The 25,360-nt window shown below is 40.6% G+C and overlaps 1 protein-coding gene across 1 annotated transcript in view; it reads right to left on the bottom strand.

Moving 5' to 3' along the window:
* Positions 1 to 25,360, bottom strand: part of LOC137143063 (regulating synaptic membrane exocytosis protein 1) — a 259,921-nt gene that overhangs the window by 85,701 nt on the left and 148,860 nt on the right. Inside the window, exon 20 of the mRNA XM_067532653.1 lies at positions 14,736 to 14,902. Coding sequence (XP_067388754.1) covers positions 14,736 to 14,902 — 167 coding nt within the window. The remainder of the gene's footprint in view (positions 1 to 14,735; positions 14,903 to 25,360) is intronic.

Genomic DNA, 25,360 nt, shown 5'->3' with positions numbered 1-25,360 from the left:
CTCATACCCCTTGAGGAGGTGTAGGCTGGGCTACTTGGTATGCTGTCATGATATAGGAAGTTATACACCTGACGACTGTCTGTGAAGAGGTGAAAAGATGCTTGTCTCTTCATTTGGTCCACATATGAAACAAAGAGATGGGGTGAGAAACAGAAAACTTCAGTTCTATCCAGATTAAAAACTAGATATTGGCCTGACATCCAATGTGTGAAGATATTGCTCCTCTGGGATTGAACGTGGCTTAGAGAAGAACACAGGTAGATATATAACTTGGTTCAGGTGAAACTGGGAAATCACCTTTGTAAAAAATGTAGAGTATGGCCTCAGGGTTACTGTGTCTTTGGGAAATTGCACATAAGGAGGCCCTGCCATCAAAACCTGCAACTCACACATGCTCCTTGCAGGTGTTATTGCCACAAAGAAACCAGTTTTCTGACGCAGAAGGGAGAAAAAGGAAGTTGCCAGATGCTCTAAAGGAGGTTCCATGAGAGCTGCTAAAATGGTATAATGTCCCATAAAGGAACCAGCTCTTCAACCAGCAGATAAAAATGAGTGACTCCTTTCAAGAAGCTCACTGCCATGGATTTTGAAAACACTAACTTCCCATGGATATGTGGATGAAATACTGAAATGCCACCCAGGAACTACATGCAAGACGAGACGATTGAAGGTGTAATAGGTGCTCCAAGCCAGTGTCAGTTGAGGTCCCCAGGCTAACGACCATACCAAGAACCACTTCCACTTGGCTGAATAGGCTGCCCTGGTGAAGGGATTCCTACTGTTAAGCAAGACCTGACTGACTGCTTCCAAACATTAATTCTCCTACTCATCTAACCATGCAGCAGCAATGCCATGAAACGTAGGGAGCTGAGTGCTGGATGCGAAACCTGACAACAATGCTGATCAGGAGGTCATGATGAAGAGGAACGGATATGGGAGGCTGACCCAACAATGTAATTAGGTCAGAGAACCAACATTGTCTCTGCCATGCTGGAGCACTGAGAATGACCTTAGCATGGACAGGGACCCTTCCTGGCCCTCCTTGCCTGGGGAGGCTCTTGACCTCTGACAGCCCCACTGGGCATGGTAGTGCCAAACCAAATGTCCAGTTCGATCTTTCTCCTACTGGCGGGGTCTCTTCCCTCATGCCTCCAGGCCTGGGAAAGGTCCTTTGCCCTCTTTGGGCAGGGTTTCTCTCCCCCAGTGTTTGAATGTGCCTCCAGCTTATTCACTTGGGGCTACGTCTCTTCCCACGATGTACCCAAGGTATTTAGCTTCTGATAGTCCTAAGGCACACTTGGCCAGATCTGCTGTAAGGCACACCCACCTCAGGGTATTCAGTACTTCTTCCATTTTTCCCAGGTGGGTTTCCCAGTCTGAGGTATGGATAATCACATATGCGGCGGCATAGCTGGCACAGGGGCGCAACAACTTGTCCATGAGGCACTGAAAGTTCAAAGGGGAGAACAGTGTATTGGAATAGATCTTCAGGCATGGAGAAGGCAGTCTTTTCTTTTGCTTCTTTGGCTGGGGGAATCTGCTAATACCTTTCGTCAAAACCAGGGTGATCAGAAATTGGGCCTTGACCAATTGGTCAACTAACTCATCTATGCATGGTATAGGGCACGAATCAGATTTGGAAATCTTGTTCAGTCTGCAAAAGTCATTACAAAACCTCTTGGTGCCATCAGGTTTAGGCACCAGCGCAATCGGGTTGTGCCAATGGCTGTGGGGTTCTTTGATGACTCCCAGTTCTAACATTTTTTTTACCTCGGCCTTGATTTCCTCCCTTTTTGCCTCTGTAGGGTCTTATTGTTACTTTGGCCCTGGGGTTCATGATGATGTGGTGATAGGCCTCTGTTGTTCAGCCTGGCTTTGTTGAGAACACATCTTGATTCTGATTGACCATCTCAGCCACCTCGGCCTTTTGGTCCATTGTTAGGTCGGGGGATATCTTCACCTGCTCGTGTGGGTTGTTTTCCTGAGGCAGAGTCTCTAGGATGATTACACATGCCTCTTGGGCCTGCCAAGGCTTCAGGACGTTGATGTGGTAGACCTGCTCTTGTTTCCAGTGACCCAGCTGTTGCACCTTATAATTTACCTCTCCCATGGGTTCGACCACTTCATAAGGCCCCTGCCATTGGGCCAAGAGCTTGCTCTCAGCTGTGGGTACCATTACCATTACTCGGTCTCCAGGCTGGAACTGTCGAACCTTCGCTCGGCAGTTATAGTAGGTCTGCTGGACCTCTTGTGCCTTCTCTAAGTGTTCGCGTATGATGGGAGTGACTCGGACTATTTGGTTTCTCATCTGTACTCTGTGGTCTCTTATGTTTCTCCTGGGGTTTGGTTCCTCCACCCAAATCTCCCTGGTGATATCTAATATCCCTGGGGGTGTTGCCCATATTATAATTCGAAAGGGGAAAACCCAGTGGAGGCCTGAGAAACCTCGCGGATGGCAAACATAAGGTAAGGCAACAGGATACCCCAGTCTTTCCCATCCCGACTTATTACTTTTCTTATCATAGTCTTGAGGGTCCTGTAGAACCTCTCTACCACACCATCAATCTGTGGGTGGTAGAAGTTTGCAGGGCCTTCATTAGCTTTCACATGAATGGGGTCCCTTGCTCTGTCAGGATCTCCTTAGGTAGCCCTACTCTGGCAAAGATCTTTACCAGCTTTGTTTCTATTGTCTTAGAGGCAGTGTTACGCAGAGGAATGGCCTCCGGGTATCAGGTGGCATAGTCCATGACAACAAGTATGTGTTGCTGGCCTCAGGCTGTCTTCTCCAGGGGTCCTACCAGGTCAATAGCTATCCGCTCAAACTGGACCTCGATAATTGGCAGAGGAACCAGAGAGGCCTGTAAGTGTGGATGGGGGCTGTGTAGCTGGCACTCAAGGCAAGAGGCACAATAGCACTGGACCTCCTCGTGTACTCCCAGCTAGAAGAACCTCCATAGGACCCATGCCAGGGTTTTCTCCCCTCCTAGGTGTCCCCCATAGAGGTGACTGTGGGCTAGGCTCAACACTGTCTTCTGATGCTTTTGTGGCACCAGGAGCTGCTGCACCTCCTATCCCTGCGTCTATGTGACCCAGTACAATAGATTCCTCTTGATTATGAAGTATAGCCTCGATCCCCAGGCTTTCCCTTCCACGGGCACCCCATCTATTTCCACAACCTCCCTCCTGACATTATTGTACCTCGGGTCCTCTGCCTGGTCCCACTCAAAACTCTCCCTCACAGGACTGAGCTGTCCAAGCTCAAGTAGGCCCGTCTTAGTTTCCCCTCCTTGTCGTTCGGTGGGGTTGGGCATGAGATCAGCTTTGGGTCTCTCTTCTCCCAGGACAGTTCTCCTATGTATTGCTTGCCTTTGCCTCCCTACAAGGGCAGCCTTCTGGCCCTGGATCAGAATCCAGGTACCTGAAACCTTAGCAGCCCTCCTTTCCAAATTGGTCTTTCTGGCCTTCCTGGGAATGGGGAACAAATCCTGATCTATCTCAGACAACACTTGGGGGGGGGAGGCAGAACTTTCCGCTGAGGAGGATTCATGTATTTCAGGATCTCTCTTTTCTTCCAACCTCTCCGGTGGGAGTAGGCTTCCAAATGCCAGAAAATCCCTTTCTATGAGGACAGGGTATGGGAGCTTAGGGACTACCCCTGCAGTAACCTTGGTGACATTTCCCTGAACCCCGATTTCTATAAGAATGATGGGATAATAGCTAACCCCATGGATGCAGGTAACCCCATGCATTTGGCCCACATCAGCTGACTCTGCTTGATTAATTTTCCTGAGACTAGCGTAATAGCACTCCCAGAGTCCACAACTGCTGTGATTTCCACCCCATTCAGCCTCAATGGCTTCCTATATTTATGTGGGGTCATCACAATCCCCACAAGGTGGATAAGGGTGCAGGGTCTACCCGGCTCCCTAAATTACATTGCATGGGCCCCTCAGCATTAGGGCACTGGGCTGCTATATGCCCCAACTCCCCACATACATAACACTGGAACGCGGTCCTAGGCAGCCCTCTATTCTCTGGGTTAGGGGGTCGACCCCGTAGTCCGTTCTGCCTAGATCACCCTATCCCTTTGCAGCCTCTGGCTAGCCCTTGGCTTCATTCTTCTTTCCCCTAATCTTCCCCAGGTTCTCAGTTGTTTGAACGCCAGCTGGTGGCTTGACTTGGGATGAGTCTTCCCAGGGTGGTCAGGAGAACCCCCTGGCTGCCAGCCATCTGTCTATGAGTGACTACCTTATCGTAGAAGGAGGGGTCGTTCCGGCCTAATCATGCTGGTGGTAGTCCCCTCCTATATTGGTCAATGACCAGGACCTCCAGGATCTCTTCTGGACTATGGACTTCAGGTTGTAGCCACTTCCATGCAAGGTGGATGAGGTCGAACAATCGGGACCTTGGGGGCTTGCTTTCCTGGTACCTCCACTCATGATACCTCTGGACTCTCACAGCCACTGTTCCTCCAGATTGGACCAGAATTTCTGCTTTCAGCTGTGATCCTGCAGACATGTCATGATAGGCCTTCTGGGCTTCCCCACACAGAAAAGGGGAGAGGATGCTGGCCCACTGTTCCTGGGACCAGGCCTTGCGCAGTGCAGACCTCTCAAAAGTCAGAAGGTATGCCTCCACATCATCTTCCGCAGTCATCTTTGGTAGATAGCGAGTGGCTCTCCAGGCTTGCGTTCTGTCGGACCTGCAGGCAAGGGTGGTCAGAGTCTTTAGCTGGTCCATCACTTCTCACAGGAGGGTTCTGTCCTGGGTCACCTGACTCATTAGTAATTAATTGGTTACTTGTTCCACCTGCATTGATTCTTGGTGGGTGGTCATCTGGGCCCTGGTGGCCTCTGGTTGGGCTTCTGTGGCCTGTACCAGTGCCCTCACCATCTCATCCATTATGGTGAAGGGGAAAAAACATACATGCCCTTTTGTGTGTGTGTGTGTGTGTGTGTGTGTGTGTGTGTGTGTGTGCTTAATCCGCTGTGCTGACAAATCCCCTCCTGATACCAGTTGTGACAAAGCTCTTCCTCTACCTTGGTGGGTCCAGCGCTTCCTTCTAGTGGTAGGTGATGGAACTGTTTCACCCCTTATTGTTCTTTCACACTCTCATGGTGGGTGAGGGTAATACAGCCTCTCTAAGATGGCCACTCTCTGCTGGCTCCCAGTCCTTACTCTGGTTCTCGTAGGCCCTTGCCTCTTCACTGGGTCTCTTGCCCCTCCAGTGAATGGCTGGGCCTTGGCTCCCTTGATTCCTGGCCCCAACCCAGGACCCTACAAGTAACAGCTTCGTGCTATGGCTTCAGAAAAGCTGCTCACTTCCCTGGGTTACTTCCCCTTGCCTCTTGACTTAATGTCGGGACCAGTGTCATGCTCTGGAACAAATTGAGTAGTAGGACCTCAGCGATCAAGGAGCATCCCAAGAATTCCAAGGAGGCCGGTGGGCATACGGATAAGGCATTGATGGCCCATAGGCACCAGGTCAAGAGCCCCTGTCTAAGTGTGGGACAGATGCTGATTTCAGTTCTGACAGTGATCGGAGGTCAATCTCTGGCTCCTATCCAACAAAGACAATCCTGACCTGGATCTTGAGGAATCCCAGTGGTTCTGTGACAAATGGGGTAGCCAGCCCCAATGGGACAAACAACCAATCAGACTCATCTGAAGCCCAGTAAGGTGATGGCATCAGTGCCAAAGAGGAGTGGGGAATTGGCACTGGTGATACTGAATGAAACAGACTCCCACCTGGTGCCAGGAGAGGCATTGGCACCAAGGCCAGTACCAAACTCAATGATGGGATCTGCTGCCAAGACAATGCCGGTGTCGAAGAGTGCACCAGCATCAAGAGGACTCAGTACTGTTTCCAGCCTCAACTCCATTGTCTGTGACCCAGACAGTGTGAGCTGCAGTGCTGATGGACCTGACGGCTCTGTGACACAGCCAGATGTCAAGAGCACAACGGAGGACAAGCTGGTAGAAGTCACAGAACCGGAGAACTCCTGAGTTGGCAGAGAATCTGAGATTGAAAGAAGGTCTGATGCAGCCTAGTGTGGAGACAACTGGCACTCGTGCAGACTTTGTTGGTATCGCATTCGTTCTGGACTGCAGTGGTTTCAAACACAGCACAGCTTGGAATAGGAGCCCAGCGGATTCTGGCTGTCAATGATGGCATCTAAATGCACACAAGGGCATGGAAGCCCCTGTTGGGGATGAATGTGCTAAACTCTCCCTGCTCATCCCTTTCTTCAGGATCAAGAGTCTGGGTCACAGGAGTCGGTGTCTGGGTGTGTGTACAGAATACTGAGTGACTCAGAAATGAGCGACATTTATTTGGTGGAGTGGAGGTAGTACATAATGTAAATTAGAAGTGGTTTAACTGTACTATAAATAAATCCTTATACTAACTTCTCTCCTTAGTAAAGCCCTTTGCAAATAATTTACTTTAATTAAAGTTTACTTAACAGGAAGAATTTAACATTTTAAGCCATACCAAAAAATACCATGGAGAGCAGTTATAAATATAATATTACATAGCATTTGCAAAGCAGAACAGCTGAGACACCAAAATCTTGCTTTGACTAAATTAACGGTATGCTTTTCTAGATATGAAATGGAGCATTTTAATAATTGCCAGAGGACAAATGCAGCCTTGATTACCATCATTAATATTGTTACTAAACTGTCAATTTGTTTGCAGCTAGCTCAGATACACTTGAATCAATTTATTGCACAATAGTTATTTATATACTCTATTTATTCCTTTAAGACCTGATCCAACTCTGTTAATGTTAATATTGAGTTAAATAAGAGATACTGAGACTCTTACTTAGTACCACCCATGAATTACCTAAAAATTCATAGTAAATAATATAGTATATACTATAAAATGTTAAAGTACTATATATATTGGACTCCAACTTAATAATTTAACCATCTAAAGTATTGAATAATTTTTAGTTTCTCTGATTTTCTCTTAAATAAAATATCTCAAGGATTTATTGAGCAAAACGTTTCAGAGGCCTAGGTAAAATCCTGACCCTAACGAAATCAGTGGCAAAAAATCCTGCAAATTTCTGTGAAGATTTCACCCAGTGTTTACATTTATTTCTGACTTCAAAAAAGTGGGCAGTCTGTGGTAGCTCTTTTACAGAATTACACTAAAAGGTAAAATGGACTCCCTTCTTTACTTATTGTTAATCAGCCAGATTGGGAATTTTTAGGGTCAGCTCCTGCAAACCCACTACTGATGACAACTCCCCACCTGACATCAAAGGGAGTTCCCTAACTGGAAAATGTTGGAATGGCAATGGGCATAAATATAACTATAAGCATCTTGTGTCCTCATCCCTCTGATCAAGGTGATCAGCTGTTGATTAAGCAATGTCTATTTTATAACGATGATAAATTGTTATGGCTCAGCAGTTATTTATGAATGCTTATCCATTCTCTTACAGTATTTGCAACATGCCATGAAGAGCTCCCTTCTGCCCCTTTACTGATGTCAAAGATATTCTGAGCATGTTAAGTGAAGTCTGTAGTATAACTGGGTACCAAATATGCCGTACTGTATTAGGAATTATTAACATTTATGATTATTGAAAATCATTATTCCTCAGAACAAACACTTCACAATCAGTAGGCAATTTACACCATTTGTGTCAGTCAGCCAGAACTGAACACATTAAATTTTGCAAAGTATCTGCTAACCCCTCTTCTTATGTCCACTCAGTCTGGCATAACAAAACCTCTTTCTGTCCTCTTATTTACTCCTGAACAGTGTCTGTTGAATTCAGAAGCTGGGACAACAAAAAACAAATGCACCAGCTTCAGTCAATGGACATACTGATTACAGAGCCCAAGCTAAATGATGCTACAGTCACATTCCTTTAGTCTGATTCAAGTCAGAAAAATCCCTAGGTTCTAGGACATATACAATATGGATATATATGATTAAAGAATTAGAAAACATGCCTTATAGTGATAGGCTCCAGGAGCTCAATCTATTTATCTTAACAAAGAGAAGATTAAGGGGGGTACTATAAGTACCTACATGGGGAACAAATATTTAATAATAGGCTCTTCAATCTATCAGGGAAAGGTATAATGTGATTCAATGGCTGAAATTTGAAGATAGACAAATTCAGACTAGAAATAAGGTTTAAAATTTTAATAGTGAGAGGAATTAATCATCGGAACAATTTACCAAGGGTTCTGGTGGATTTTCTATCACTGACAATTTTTAAAGCAAGTTTGGATATTTTTCTAAAAAAATATGCTCTAGTAATTACTTTAGAAGTTCTATGGCCTATGCTATGCAGGACGTCAGACTTGATGATTACATTGATCTCTCCTGGTCTTAGAATCTATGAATCCACAATACAAAAACTTGAAATTCTCTCACACCTACCCAACATTACTCACGTATTGGTATCTTTTATCATCCACTTCTTAAAATGCTGGTCAAACTATGAATGAAGGAACAATTTTATATACTTATACTCAGAACTATTCTGAATTAAGTTCCCATCTCTTATCTTATTATAGACCTTACCCAACAAATCCTCCTGGTTGAAGATAAATGCTAATTTTCTATGAATATCATATCATGGTTTTCTGAAAGTTCATTAAAATTGCTAGAATGAGCAATCTAGCAAATTGCTAGAATGAGATTTGAGACCATTGGTTTAAACTGATTAGATCTAACTTGTTGCTTGACCTATGAAATACAGATTCACACTCATTTTCCATTACTAACTTATATGGCAATCTTAAATTTACTAATATCCAAAAATTCTAAATGTATTTTTGACCCGAAACTAGAAACTTAATTTTATCTGTCTTTTACAAATGTGATACCTAGACTTTCTGTACATGTAGGCAACCATTCTGCTGCCCCCCGTAATTCTAGTATTTTATTCTAATATAAGCTTCACAAGTTATGAACTCAAATGTACAAAATGTAATTTAAATAAAGAATGTCTGAAATATATCCACCAAACTTTAAATGCCCATAAAATCATTATGAACAATTGCTGAATTTTGGAAAGAGTCTAACAATGTGAATTAAGATTATAGCTAATGCACACAAGGGGCCAGATGCTAAACTGTATATTGGTGTAGCTCCACTGACTTTAATGGAACTACATCAATCTATGCCAGCTGAGGCTCTTGCTCAGGGTTTTGGCCATTAGAAGAAACAATGGGGAATTCTTATTAACAAAGAGGGGTTCACATGGAAAATAGTCTTGGAAGTGACTCAACCAAAAACATTCTCTGTTTGGAAAGGAATCAGAGGTAATACATGACACCTGCACATGATACACTGAATATTGACAGAAGTAGCACAAAAACCTGAAGGAGTAGAAATCTGAGGACATGTTCTCACGCCGTTTTTGGACCACTTTAATTATATCAATTTAGAAACAGATGTATGTAAAGCAGTATAACCCCCTAGTGTGGACACAGTTATACCATTATAAAGGGTCTTATACTGGTAGAGATTATTTTGGTAAGTCTATATTTAATTGTCTAAACTGTTAGGGCTTAGCTACCTAGGAAGTTAATGTGCAGAAAGCCAGGGTGTGAATCTACAGTGCACCAAGCTTACCATGCAGTAACGTCCCATGCTGATATTGCTATAGTATAATGAGAATTCCCAAATGCAACTTGGCATACCAATTGAAAGCTTTGTACACCAAGCCGCACTCTGAGACTTTCCCTGAGCTGTAACAGTGTCAACACAGGTCCATACGGCTCAGCAAGCTGGTGGGCTGTAGATTCACTCCCTGGCTTGGCACACAGTAACTTGCCACGTAGACAAGCCCTTATAGTTAAAGCGGTACAAAACTTGTGTATAAAACAATGCTGAGTATCAGCTGACAAGCATCCTGTTGGTTGCTCCCCTCCAACCTGTCTCATGGGAAAATGGCTTACAAGCTAAGATCCCATGGGAAAACTTTAAAGATGCCACTAAACCCTATGAGAGCTCAGAATCCATACTACGTTTCAGACTAGCCACAACTTGGAAAAGCTCTCTCTGCATCGAAGAATTACACAAGAAGAGTGGTGAGAATTCATTTCAAGACTGTTGAAAACTTTAGTTTTATTAAAATAAGCATCTTAAAAGTTAACTTGCAGGATGTTTGCTAATTCTTGTGAGACCTTAGAAGCTAGACTTCAGAGCTAAGAATAATTTCATCTAAAAGTTTTTTCTTTACAAGTACAAGTAGATTGGCTTAAGAAAAACACTAAAAGGAGTATTATTAAGCATTTTGATATTTTGATATAAATTCCTTTTAAACTAGGGATGAATTTCTCCTCCCTTTGAACAAGCTGCTGAATTTAAGAGCTCTCTGAACCTGAGACATCCACACTCAGAGTGTATGTACGCATAATCATTTGATCTTACCTTTGAATGCTCAAATATCCATGCAGTACCTTTAGACGAAAGGTAACCTCTTTTCCTTTGAGAGTTATTTGTTGTGTATTTAGAGCATTAGAGGTACTGGAAGAAATCTGATATCTGATTGTAGTCTATTGCAAAGAATTATTGTTGTACTATTGCTTAGTCTCAAACATAATCTCTATGTAAATTGCTTGCAAGATTGTATTTAGTATTTCTTATATGCCTAGAATATCAAGTGCATTCAGACTTGATTCACAGATCCTCTTTCAACTGTTAACTATATAAATTGTCTGCAGTGGATGAATAAAATGTATTTAAAATAATTAATATCTTGATTTGAGAAGATTGTCTAAGGTAAAACTTATAAGGTGAAAAGAACTGAGTGTTAAAATTAGTAAGCAAATGCTTCCTGGCTCAGTCAAAAAGGGGTTATCAATATTAATTTCATACAAATATTAGTTATGAATATTAACTAAAGTTATTACTTCAATCTAATTTGCTACTTTTTCCCTAAAATCAGCTGGCATCCCCTGAATTTGTACATTTGATTGCTCTCTCTTCTTAATACTTACAAGTCACTAAAGTTATCCACATCATCTAGACATACCTTTCTATTCTCATCCTAATATTATAAACACACATTTTACCTGGTCGTTGGAAAGAAGCTGATGCAAATTATGTTCACTGGTGGGGGTGGGAAGGGGATTTGGATGAGTTTCCTTTGCTCTTCCATGTGATACGCAGGCTTTGCAGAGTCAATACTGGTTTGTATAGCACACAGGCCACTGAACTATAAAACCAGAAGGAGGGGGCAACTAGGAGAGACACATGAGGATAGGAAGCTAACCTTTACCTCAAATCAGCAACAGAATGCCTTCTCCTTTTCTTGTCTTCCATATCCAATTTCTTTTCATTGTGCCCCGTCTTGTCATCTAATTCCCATGATATCCTTCTTTCTTTTTTGCCATCATTTTTGCAGATCTCTAAGGACTTTGACCTTTCCATAGTCATAACATGCAGGCATGCAAAATTAGATGTAGACAACTCAAATTGAAAATAATGAACTACAGATGCTAACTGTAGATTCACCCAATGAAACACTTTTCAACATTACATTAAAATGACTTTAAATGTCAGTAAGAAACATGACAGTAACCAACTGTAAGTTACATCTGAAAAGGAATGATGGGTTATTTAATTTTAAAGATTTCATACCCTGGGATCTGACTTATTATCAGTATGTGAGAAAGAAGAAAAAATCTGAAAAAGAGGTACAATGTTCTAAAAATAATAATAATTAAGTAGAAAGGGTCAGATTCTGCAACATATACTGATGTGACTGGTCCTATTGACTTCATTGAGTTTATATTCACAAGGAACATTCCTATGAATAAGGACCTGGTTCTGCAAAGACTTGTGCATGTAAATAACTTTAATCATGGCAGCAGTCTCATTAAAATGAATAAGTTTGCTAACTTATGGAAAATTAGTCATATGCACAAGCTCTTGTAGGATTGGACCCAAAGAGTTGAAGAGGGTAAAAAGGTGATAATTATTGATAATATCACAAAATTCAGTCTAACCATAATGCTTGATGTGGCAATTCTGGCATGAAATCCTGTCCCGCTCAAGTCAATGGGGCCAGAATTTTCCTTGATTATCTCTCACTAATTTTAATGAGAGTTTCAGGAGTGCAAGATACTGAGGGGAGCTGAGTATTTTTTCAAACACTTTCAAAATAATTCTATATTTTTACTGAACTGCACTGTAATTACAATTACATTATAATGATTTTACGTTTTGTTCATTGCACTATAACATAAGAGTCAGGGCTGGCTGCTTCTACTAGAGGCCAGTTCTGGGGGAAACCTGGATGAGGAAGGCTCGATCTCCCTGCACTAACCAAAGTTACCTGGCCTGGTCAGGGGTCTAATCTTGACGATATTTGCCACTGGATTTCTATTAAGAAATCGTGTTTATATTCTAGACTTTAACACCAGGTAGCTATTTTGAGGTGAGATTTAATTTGTTTTTGATTAGCCCCAGAAGGGGACTGGACCGAGAGCTGACCTGGCTATGCCAGAGCTACTCCAGAGAAGGAGCAGACCACTGTAGAACCAAGACACAAGAGTGGTATTAGTGAGGAAGAACCGCTGCAATGCCACTTCCTGCACACCAGAATGCTCCCATTGACTTCAATGCAGCTGGATCAAACCCCATAGTGAGGAGCTGTATCGATGTTAGCAATGCAGTGTTTGCAAGGTATTATAGACATTATTAGTTAGTTTTTCAACTGAAAATAGATGTTAACTAGTCAATACCACATGACAAATTGGCTATAATTTTTGAGATACAGGAACTGTAATGTTCTTAATTGCATGCCCTATAGCTTCACAGACATAACCAGCCAGCTGTGTGCCCCTTCCTTTGAAATAGGAAAGGAAATAATTAGCATGTTAATAACCAAAACAACAATATTAACAAAATAGTCAATGTCTCACACAATTTCTGGTTATATAATCAGTGTTTATATCAGAATGGATTTAGTTAAAAAATAATCTCAGGTTCAGATTCAAATCATGCTCAGTAAAGCATAAATGTGCCCTATAATTCCTCAACACATCAATAGGTGTATTCATATCCCATTGATAAACTTGTTTTTCAAAAATCAAAAGGAGACACTGACTGAAATTAAATATAAGGAAACCAAGTAAAGAAATGCCCTTTACATTATTTTATTCCTCATTTAGGGCCACATTCTGCCACCCTATATTGGAACAGTACTCTGCATGCCAAGTAGTCCCAAATACTTAAATCTGGCTCTTAAAAATCATAGATTTAAAAAAAGGAAAATCAGATTTTAAAAACCTAGTGTGAAAAGCAAGACCAATTTCTGGAAGTAAAAAATTAGTTTCCTTAAACAAACCCAATCGCCATTCTGATTATGTAAGCAAAAAGTCACAGTGGAGTCAATGGGCTCCAGTGAGATTACTTGCACGAGAAAGGTGAGCAGGATTTAGCCCCATTTCCAGGAGAAACTGGGGAAAACTAAAGATTTGTGTTCCAAAGTGCTCTAGCACTTGTGGTTATAAAAATAATACAAAGAGGTCTGTGTTTGAAATAAATGAATAAAATGAAAGGTCATAGAACTGCTGATTCTGTTGCCATACGAAATCTGAAAAGTGGAAACCTATCAACTGAAAGAATTTGTCAATACTTCTGGACAAGTCCTATTTGTACTGTAATGAGATCAACAATTTTTTTGTTAAATTATGGCCAAAACATAGCAAAGCAAATTACTGAATGCTTAAGGCTACACAGATACATCTAATACCCTCCCTATCTTCTGGGAGCAGTGTATGTGTGTGTGGATGTGCCAACATACACATGCACACTCACAGCAAAGACACACTTAGAGAAAAAAAAATTACATATTGATTTATTGGTGAAATAAAGAGGTAAATCTGGCAGAAATTAATGATTTTATCATTAAGGTTTGGGTTGGGTTTTTTTGCGAAACTAAATCCTTTTATGGAAAATAAGTCAGGCAACGGTATGGGCAACAAACTGACAATCATTTATGTGCATTCTGCAGGACAATTTTTTTTCTTTACACAAACTCAAGAAACAGCCTATCACTTATACAGTTGTCTGACGGCTTTCCATTTTCATGCCCACTTCAGCCATGAAATTTCCTTTTAAACTATAACTGGTTGACTTTCCTCTCTAATAACACTACTGGATCTGATCCTGTTAGGTGGAGAGCTCTTTCAGCTGCCTTTGATCATAACAGAAATAGGCCTTTGGCCATGATACTACACAGAACATTTTGGGCATTTTGGCAGCGTCAAGGCCTCCGTGTGCAACACAAACTAAGGAATTAGGCTTCAATCGAGCATAGCATTTAAGCACATGTTTAACTTCAAGCTTGTAAATAGTACCCTAAGTGCTTTGCTGGACTGGAGTTTGAAAGTACTAATCTTCAGCTCACTGCAAGTTTCGGTATCTACTTGCACAAATATGAAAATTTGCTGTTGTCCAGCCTGAATGTTTTGTTTACCCGTTTAAATGGCTGGATGCCAAGGTGCAAAAAATACATTAGTTTCACAGAAGATTTAGGATGATCACATGTGTGTTTATGTACGTATGTGTATTTTATTTTATATATATGTTATTTTAATATATTCTATGATATTATATCTAATATCATAAATATATATATTATATAATAAACATTTATATTTCTTGGTTTATTTTTTATTATTATATTTTATTTTTACACCAAACAAGAGGAGTTGATACATTTAAAATGGCATTGTAAACTCACCTGATTCTGCCCCTAGGGCGCTCAGATTGCTCTGACATAAAGCTTGTGCTGCTGAGGCGTGAGGCACTGCTGGTACGTGAAATGGCTGACACATCACTGACATCACTATCTGATGATTTGGCAGAGACGTTTTCATAGCTTCTGTACTGATCTGTTTGTATGTTATACTAAAGATTAAAAAAAGAAAGTGTGAGGTTTCTTATCAAAGTGTAAAATATACTCAGACAACAAATGATGAGGACAATTCTTTTAAACTCCTGAACTATCAAGCAAAGTCCCTATAACTTCAGAAAAGTGCATATATTTATAATAATACTTTGAAAAAACTGAAAGTGCTGTAGGTTACTTCAAGGAGTCAGGTTCTGTAATGTGTGGCTCTGAGAAGACAGAACTGAAGTGCAATGGATGGAACACTGGAATTTTCATTTCTTTGTTATTTAGTGCACCAAATTATGATTTCTACAAATAAAATGTTTTGTTTACGTCTAGACATTTCTGTGGTGCCTGTGTACCTAGCTAGGGCCCTTTGGAAGTTTCTTTATATACCAAAGATGGATACATTGCCTGTAACAAAAGAAGAGCGTGGATTGACAAATGCATCCTCACTAATAATCAGTAAGTGGCAAATGACTTGAAATCTGAATCCTTAACCTTACTTACTCTGATAAGGGTATTTTAATGAATAGAAAAGCTGATTGGTGGACCACAGTAGCTAAAATAATGTAACGCATACATACCAATGTCATTTTGTGATCTACTTATTTACTATCATTTTGAGAAAACACGGGCAAGAAAAAATAGTGTTTAAAAATGATATTGACATTTGGTCAAAGAATACTAATGGAAGATAAAGCCTCTTTTAGGCTCTGAATCAGACCTCATCTGACATTATGAGAAAGTAATGAAGTAAATCCATCCAAAGCAGGTCTTCCTTATTAAAAACAACAACATGACATATGCACAGGGTTTCTTTCAGTCAAGTTTGCAAGTCCAATCTATTGAGATCAGGTCACTTGAGGATGTTGATCTTTAGATTTCTGATAGAAATTCAGAGTGTTGGGGGGAGGGAGAGGTGTGTGTTTGTTTGGCAGCTCAGCTCCTACAGTGATTTCATAGTTTCTGCTTTTAGATATGAAAAGCAGTAATCCAGAATAGAAGGCTGAAGGAAACTCCTCACCCTCATTCTCGGCTAATTCCACACAAATCTACTGGTAGGAAAGGGAAGGAAGAATAAATAAATATTTGTTGCTTGTAACCTCCATGATATGAGAAAAGTTTATTAAATATGATATTTTAATCATGTTTCTCAGATACTTTATAATGCTAGCGCACTATAATCAGATTGTGCAATAAATCCGATGACAATCAGGATGAGTCATTTTCACCAATATTCAATTATATTGGACACATCCTGAGTGTTGTTAAGGACCAGCAACTCCAAAAGGTATCAATGGAAGCTGCAGGTCCTTAGCACTTTTCAAGATTAAACCTTCTATGTTCCGAACTCATGTGCCTCATATTAAGTTCTTACTGGTGTTATATAAAGAACTATTAACTGCTTGAGGATTATAGTGATTGAATTGCCTTTGCCTTATGCTGATTTCTTCCATTAGAAAATTTAAAGTCTGTTATTAGGCTCTTGTTCTTCAATAGTCTGTGATATATATTATGCATGCGTGTGTGTGTGTGTGTATAAATAAATATAAACATACATGTACACATTCTCAAGTACGTGCGCATATGGGCACACACTCTTATACAAACTATTGACCATTTACACTTCCCAAATACAAAATGAATTCTGTGAAATACCTTTAGGGAACCAATTCATAACAATGTTGTGTACAAGTAAGAGTGGCAGTTAGGACTACAGAAATCTAGCACTGAGGGATGATTTAAAAAATTACGTTTTTTTCAGAAACAGGAGAGAGTACATTTCCTAGCTCAGTATGCAATATTTTCTTTTATACTCTGTTTTGTTTGTGGGGGCAGAAGTAAAAATAAATACTTGTGTGGTTTTTTTCAGTCAAACAGGTATTTGTCTATCAGCAACCTTAGTTACAGTATGAAAATGTATTACATCTAAAGGTTTTTATCCTGTGCTTGCAATATCAGACTTTCTGAATCTTCACTACTTTGTGAAGCAGTCCTGTTTGCAAACCAATTTGTGAAACAAATCCTGAAAGGTTCATACTGACCACTGCTTGTAACAAGGGACAGCTATATTAATTGGTTGGGAATTTCAGTCTATAGTTGGCGCTTGGGAGGAGGGTGTTGGTGATTTATGTAAAAACAGCTGAGAGAGAGAGTGTGTGTTCCTCCAAATGAAAGAGGATAGAAAAAGCACTGGCTTGGCAGAGGTGAATTTTCAACTCCATACTATAATGAAACCAGCAGCAGGGTCCTGAGCAGAAACATGGGAAGAGATGAGTAATAGCTTGGAGTACCAAGAACCAGACTAGATTAGATGGCATTACATTTTCCTCCCATCAAGCTCATATTTACAGAAGCTCAATGCAATAATAAGTTATGAGAATGAATTCTGTTATTATAATTAAACAAAACACTCACAGAGGCTCAAAAATTGGACAACTGCCCCCCCAATAAATTTCTGTTACAAACTTAGGTCCACAGCCTGCTCTTATTGATGTTCATGACAAAACTCCCATAGAATGTAACAGGGGCTTTTTAAAAAGTATGGAGTGCCTCTTACTTCAATTGAATGTGAAACCTTGGCCCTATTTAAATAAATGGCAAAACTCCCATTGACTTCAATGGAGCCAGAATTTCACCCTGTATGTTGGTTTAAGCCAAAGCAAGGAATGATTTCCCCATTTTGTTTAAAATATAAATGCAAATCCTCATTCCAATCCAAGGATTTATACTCTTGGTATCTGCAATAGAGTAAATGGCCCACAAGTGCCCTTTTTTCTCAAACCAGTCTAGGAACGGCAAATCTGTTCTCTCAATCATGACTTTTCTGGTAAGGATGGATCTTTGAGGAACAAATAAAGTTTAAAGTTAGTAAGTTCTTTTTCATGTCCTTTGAAAGCTTTTGTAACTAGCTACAATGTGACAATGGATCCCTTATACAAGCTGAAACTTGCTTTTCTGTTCAGTGGGAGACTGCCCTCTTCTCTAGTCTGATGGAATAGAAAACCCAAGCAGAGCCTCTGATGAGTTATCACCAGAACAGTAACCTTCCTCTGTCTTTCTGCTTTTCATTTGGATGAGAGTCTTGCTTTTGCCTGATGCCAGTTAGATTTCCCTTACTTCACAGCACATGTTCTTAGTTTACATGCTCAGTGACCACTGATACATCACACTGCTCATCCAAAACTGGAGTCTCTCAATGTGTTTTGACCATAAAAAGTCTCTTTTGCTCCACATTTCCATATATATTTTTCTCCTTAAAGAGCAGCAGGATGTTACCTGATCTCAGGAGCGGTTGAAGTGTGCTGGTTTTTTGGACTACAGCCCCTTTATTGTTCTTTCTGGAATCTTGTGATCCCATACCTTTTCTCAAAATTGGGATTTGTCCATCTTTCCTCCTTTGCATTCTTTGCTTCTCTCTCAGTATACACTGACTGTATTCCTTTCTTTGCTTTGTTAACAGTAGTCTGAAGGAAATTCAGTGTTGCATGATTATATATGTGTACAGTGGCCAGGGCTAGATGGAATGTCAGACCAACTCAAGTGTGGTACTTGTTGACTCTTAGTGACTGCCCTACAAAAAAGGGGGTAAGTACTGCTACTGACATTCATAAAGAGTCTCTACTAATCTCAAGTGATAGAGGCCTGTATTTTAAAGTGGACAGTTCTATTCCTTATGCTGCATGGACCTAGTTGAAATGACATCCATGGATTTATTACAACACACCCAGCCAAAAATATCCCCTCCAACCTCAAACCCCATTGAAGAGGAAATCATAAGCTGTTTTAGAAAGCAATAGGTCTGAGAATGATGAGCTTCCACACTCTGCACTCTCCTCTTAAATGGAGCTTCCAGGAATGGCTCCAGGCTAGGAAATTGTTGCCAAGGAGCCCAAGAGGGGTCAGTGGCCTTAGAGCCAGTGCAGAGGCACAGAGCCTCAAAACGGATGGCTTATTGCCTCCAGAGGACACCTTATGATCCTTGAGGGTCTCAGAGGATGTATGGAGACTGAGTTTTCTGCAAGAAGGGGAGAGGCAAACCTGAATGCCCTCCCAAAGAGAAAATTCACAGAAAACTCTGTGGGAGACCCTCACAAAGCTTTCTCACTCCCTTGGCCATTCTCTTCAGGTTCTCCCACAGGAAGGAGTAGTCTGGATTCAGAATTGCAACAAGTGGGCTGTGCAAATGAAAAAGCTCTGTTCAGTTTTCCTATTTTTAGTGAACTTCCCACAGGAAAAAAAAAACAAAAAAACCTAAAGTGAGCAAACTGTATTGTTACCAATCAAATGCCCTTTTTATTGTACTTGAAAGGGTATTTTGCTATTGTAGAGTAAACAAAATGAATGAAAAAGACAGAAAAAGCCATAATCCATCCAGAAAGGCCAAATTTAAACAATTTTTAAAAAAGTGATTTTTCTCAGGAACAGAAGTAAATAGTGCTTCCAAGAACAGATTTAATTTGAACTTTGTCTGTGCATATTATATTACTTCGTTTAACTGTCAATCAATGCTACTTAGGTAAATAACATTATACTAGAGCAGGATATATGGCACTGCCCTACTACACAGAAAAGTGTCATGAACTGAAAGAGATCCACTTATTACCATTATTTAAAATTTGATAGCAACACCCATGAGGGACCAAGGAGCTGTACAACCACACTCTAACCTTCTAGTCAGAGGTACCCGAATCTTTAAGTGCTACAAATTTGTCCTTACTCAGGGGCCTAAAATGTAAGCTAGATGAAAAAGGATAAATCTGCTATTTAGAAAGAAAGTATGGGGGTTTGCACTGAAGGTAAATACACAGTAATTTAGACACATTTTATATTGCCTTATAATGCTGAGAGAGCATTTTCTAGCTCAAGTCTGAAGGAGTCTTTTATTCATCTAGAATCCCAATACATTTTCAGCTGTCGCAGTGGACTCCATACTTTTTATTAAAAACATCTATATAATCAATTTTTTTCTTCTCAATTTTTTAAATGGCCCCAAAATTAAAGAATCAAAGGAATATGTTTGTAAAACTTCAATAAACTAAAGCAGGATAACTTTTTGCAACAATTATTTTTCTCCCAACCACGTTATGGTGCTTTTATTCCAAACTACGCTGGTCATCCCAGAAGCAGAGTATGGTACTTGTTCAGATAGCAACTACTATGCAGGAGATCTATTTTTAGTCATTAATTGTAACAAGAATGGGAAATACATATCCTCTGCTCTGTAACAGCATTAGTTATAGCTCCTGTTCTGGGTCACAAAGACATAGCACTCTTTCAAAACGACTATCTGAAGTGTAAACTTGCACTGTAATTATTCTGTTCACATTGCCACCTATGGAGTAGCTCACTCCTGTACTATGTCAGTGAAAGTAGAAAAAGGGGGTTGATGAACTGCAGACACACTAACTTCGGTAGAAATAATGTAGACACAAACTAAAAGAATGTTCTTTGTGGATGTTATTCCAGTTCTGTAATGATCATGGGTATTAATATTTTATTGGTTATACATCAAACTTCACAAATCACTTCATTAATTTTTCAGTGGGGTTAAAGCTCATTTCTACTTCTTTCTCCCCATTCTCCCTACTAGCATAGAATATAAGGGGGCTTAGGATTTAGCTTCACAGCAAGGATCCCATGGCTTTCCAGCCAGCACACAATAATGCTCACTGTACACACCAGCCTTTATGGAGTCTCTCTCTGTGGCATGCAAAGCTCTGAACACAGTTGCTCAGTTCATAGCCCTAGCATTTGGCTTCTGTATATCATAGGTACTTCTATGAACCCCATTGCAGTAGTATCTGAGTGCCTCACAATCTTTAATGTATTTATCCTCACAAAATCTCTGTGAGGTAGGGAAGTTTTATCCCCATTTTAAAGATGAGGACCTGAGAAACAGAAAGACTAAGTGACTTGCCCAGAGTCACACAAGTCTGCCAAATCCCTAGCTAGCAACCTAATTAGGAGGCCATCCTTCCTCTCCTGGAAGATTTAAATTGTAAACCAGAATCTACATAGCCTTATCCTAAAATAAAGGCACCATTAAATGTCATATCTTCTTTTTGGGGCTGGATGTGACAAGCTCTGTAGCTTTCCTAAAGATTACATCTTAACCCATGGATTCAATGAAAAATAAGTTTACTTTAAATAAAATGCTTTCAAAATACTCAAAGTGTTAACTGAGTTAGCAGTGTACCTAAATATAGAGTGATGTCCTTTTAAGTAATTACTATAAAGCTCCCATGAGTAGCAATCTGGAATAAACACCTCTTTTGAAAATGTGCTGTGCATTGACTGGAACAAGAACAGCTTTAGAGTTTGTGATGTGATATTAGTAATAAACGCATATTAAGATCCTGAATCAAGTTATTTTTCCACACCTGTGTAAATCCAGAATCACACTATAGAAGGGCCTGTGATTCTCCCACATGTAACAAACATAATATTAACACAAACATATTACAGTAGTTCTGGGGACAAGAGCCCTACTGATGTATAGTGAAGAGGGAAAGAGTTAAAGAATTATTTACACTTTTTAAAAACATGTTTCCTTTTATCAGATTCACAGCCCTATTTCCTTTACTTTTTCATTGAATCCTTTTATGTAAATTATGGACTTTTTCCATTTCAGCTGAAGCAAGTAAGGAGCTCAAGCAGCATCTAGATGGCTTCCAAAACAGTTTGAAATTCAGAGTATTGGAGCCAATCAAAGGAGAGAGAGATTTCCTTATTCACAGTATTCAGGCTGTGATTATTCAAATACTTACATGATGACTGGTTAATGGCTGAATACTGTGTATATGAGAAATAACCGTATAGTGAGAGTGAGAAACCCAAAATCAGAATGTTGGAAACTGCAAACTTGGAAAAAATGTACCAGTTACAGCACAGAAGATAAGGAAGGCCATACTAGGTCGGACCAATGGTACATCTAGCCCAGTATCCTGTCTTCTGAGAGAGGCTGATGTCAGATAAAGTGCCCAGATGTCCCAATTTTATAAGGACGGTCCCAATATTCGGGGTTTTCTTATATAGGTGTCTTTTACCTGCATTCCTATCCCGATTTTTCACATTTGCTATCTGGTCAACTTGGTGTCAGATGTTTCAGATGGAATGAACAGAACAAGGCAATTATCAAGTGATACATGCCCTATCATCCAGTCTTAGCTTTTAACTTCTGAGAGGCAGAAGACATTGGGAGGCATTCATGGACAGAGGACTGTTCTCTTGAGATGACTTCACCTGAGTAGGGAGGGAAATGGACTTCTAGGATGGAGACTGGCTCAATTGATTAAGAGAGCTTTCAGCTAGGAATTTGGAGGAGATGGTTGGGAGATGCCCAGGTAATTGCCACGCCTGATTTTAGCATTGAGAGGGAGGAAAATGAAGGAAGAAAGGACACAGCAGTGGGTAGGAGAATGGACATTAAAAGGAAGGGTCATATAGATACCAGCCTAATAGGCGATACTGGCAGTAGAATGACTGTGCCAAATCGCGTAAGGAATGTGAGCGAAGCCAAACAGCAAAAATTAAGATATTTTTACACCAATGAGAGAAGCCTGGGTAACAAAATGGAGGAACTAGAGCTACTGGTGCAGGAAGTGAAAACACATATTTAAAATAAATAAATACTGCTTTGCATATGGAATTCACCACTGGAAGAGGTGATTCAGCAGAGCACTGAGGATTTTAACAGCATTTAGATAATTCGGTGCCCAACATGCTAAGAGGGGAATAATCAAATTTCATGCTTCAGAGTGTCATGATTGCAGAAGGACTCAGGAAGGAATATTTTACCTATATACAGCACCTCATAATTGGCCATGTGCTCATTGGAAAGAGTGGCTCATTTTTCTCCGAAGCATCAGTCATATGCCTCATTCCTTCTGCTGGAGGCAGGATGGGAAATTGGTTCTGTTATGGGATGGAAAACTGTATGCTTGCAACTAATTTGAACAATTTCTCTATATCTACTTTATCACTCACATTCAGAATTTTAAAATTTCTGTTAGATCACCTAAACAATTTGTCTTTACCAATCAATAAAAATGTCCATTTCCTATAGCTTTTACAGTTTTTCTCTTTACACAATGTTAATAAGATTTTTAAAGAACTCTAGCAAGACTGTTGAATATGGCCATCTTCTGCTTAATACCATACTAGTTAGTCTTAAATTAAGCTCTATCATATCTTTTAATATGGTTTATTAGATATTTATCACAACTGGTGTTAAATTGCCTGGTCTATTGTTTCTTGTTTGTCTCATAAAAACTGCTGTAGACAAGGAAAGATTATAGCACTAAGAGCCAATCTGCTTTCTGTACCAATGTACAGCGGTATTACAGTGGTTAAGTGTAATGAATTGCATCACTAAAGAATGCTACAAAGTTAAAATGCTGAGAACGTTGCCTTCACAACCAGCATGCAAAAGGGTCTTATTCCAGTTAGTGTGAAGAAAAGAGCATTGCCTCTATAAGATCATTTTACAAGGGGTGGAAAAAACAGGGAAAGTTCACAGGGATGGACAAGAAGGGCAAGATGCAGTTGGGGACAGGTCAGGAGAAGGTCACTGCACTACCCTAGAAGAGTGGAAGGTATTTATACCCCATGCAGCCCCAGAGACATCCACTTTACCAGGATTGGGCTGCCAAGTGGTAGCCCAGAGTGAGCATTTTGCACCCAACTGTCAGCTGCCACCAAGGGAATAGCAAAACCCAACCATTTTAAGGGTTATTAAAGAGATGAAGAAAGATTTAAGGGTTTTGGAACGGTTTCTGGATCAACAGAGTGTCTTTAATGGAATGTCTTTTCAAAGGGAGGAATGGAGGATAGAGGCAGTTTTACAGATTCATTCAGATGCATCAGGTGGAGTAGGTTTTATCAAGACAGGTGGTTTGCCCATAAATGGCCCTCAAATTGCATACAAAGAGATATAGTGAAGGATATACCACTCCTGGAATTCTTTCCAATTTTGATAACGATTTGGCAAATGGATTTTGGAAACAAAAGAGTTCAGCGTTATAGTGACAACATGGTGGTGGTACATGTTACCAATCATCAGTCCTCCAGATCTTCCAAGACCATGAGACTGGCAACAGCATTTGTATTTTAGTGGTTAAATCTTAACATATGTTACTCTGCCAAGCATATGCCCCGGATTGATAATGGCATAGCCGATGCATTGTCTTGATTTCAGATGGACAAATACCAGAGCTTGGCACCAGGAACCAACCAGGAATCAGAACAGATGCTTGTAGCACTCTGGAACCTTGATATATTACAATTCTCAGGATAGTACAGAAATCTGTAGTGCCATGAATGTTTATGGCCTATGACAGGAGTAATCAGGGTTTTGTGTAATTTCAGAGAGGGGAAGGCCTATCAATGATACGGCCTACTCTGTCTCTGGCAACTGGTGGGCTAGTGTCATCTACCATCTCTGGTTGCCTCTTGAACCTTATGGTGCCAGCAGTGTGAGGGGTTATCATAGAATCATAGAGTTGGAAGGGACCTCAGGAGGTTATCTAGTCCAACCCCCTGCTCAAAGCAGGACTAACCAGGACTAACCTCAGCTAAATAATCCCATCCAGGGCTTTGTCAAGCCACAGCTTAAAAACCTCCAAAGATGGAGATTCCACCACCTCCCTAGGTAACCCATTCCAATGCTTCACCACCCTCCTAGTGAAAAACTTTTTCCTAATGTCCAACCTAGACCTCCCCCACTGCAACTTGAGACCATTGCTCCTTGTTCTGTCATCTGCTACCACTGAGAACAGCCTAGCTCCATTCTCCCTGGAACCCCCTTTCAGGTAGTTAAAGGCTGCTATCAAATCCCCCTCATTCTTCTCTTCTGCAGACTAAACAAGCCTAGTTCCCTCAGCCTCTCCTCATAAGTCTTGTGCTCCAGCCCCCTAACCATTTTTGTTGCCCTCCGCTGGACTCTCTTCAACTTGTCCACATCCTTTTTGTAGTGGGGGGCCCAAAACTGGACACAATACTCCAAATGTGGCCTCACCAATGCCTAATAGAGGGGAATAATCACTTCCCGCGATCTGCTGGCAATGCTCCTACTAATGCAGCCCAATATGCTATTAGCCTTCTTGGCAACCAGGGCACACTACTGACTCATATCCAGCTTCTTATCCACTGTTACCCTCAGGTCCTTTTCTACAGAACTGCTGCATAGCTCATCGGTCCCCAGTCTGTAATTGTGCATGGGATTCTTCCATCCTAAGTGCAGGACTCTACACTTGTCCTTGTTGAACCTCATTAGATTTCTTTTGGCCCAATCCTCCAGTTTGTTAAGGTCCTTCTGTATCCTATCCCTACCTTCCAGGGTATCTACCACTCCCCCTAGCTTAGTATCATCTGCAAACTTGCTGAGGGTGCAATCTACCCCATCCTCCAGATCATTAATGAAGATATTGAACAAAACCGGCCCCAGGACCGATCCCTGGGGCACTCTGCTT

Source organism: Emydura macquarii, unplaced genomic scaffold, assembly GCF_026122565.2.
Source record: "Emydura macquarii macquarii isolate MOO-44397 ecotype Brisbane River unplaced genomic scaffold, CSIRO-AGI_Emac_v2 contig_3295, whole genome shotgun sequence".
Taxonomy (NCBI): domain Eukaryota; kingdom Metazoa; phylum Chordata; order Testudines; family Chelidae; genus Emydura; species Emydura macquarii.
Note: the sequence above shows the minus strand (reverse complement) of the source record. Positions and strands in the feature narration are given on the sequence as shown.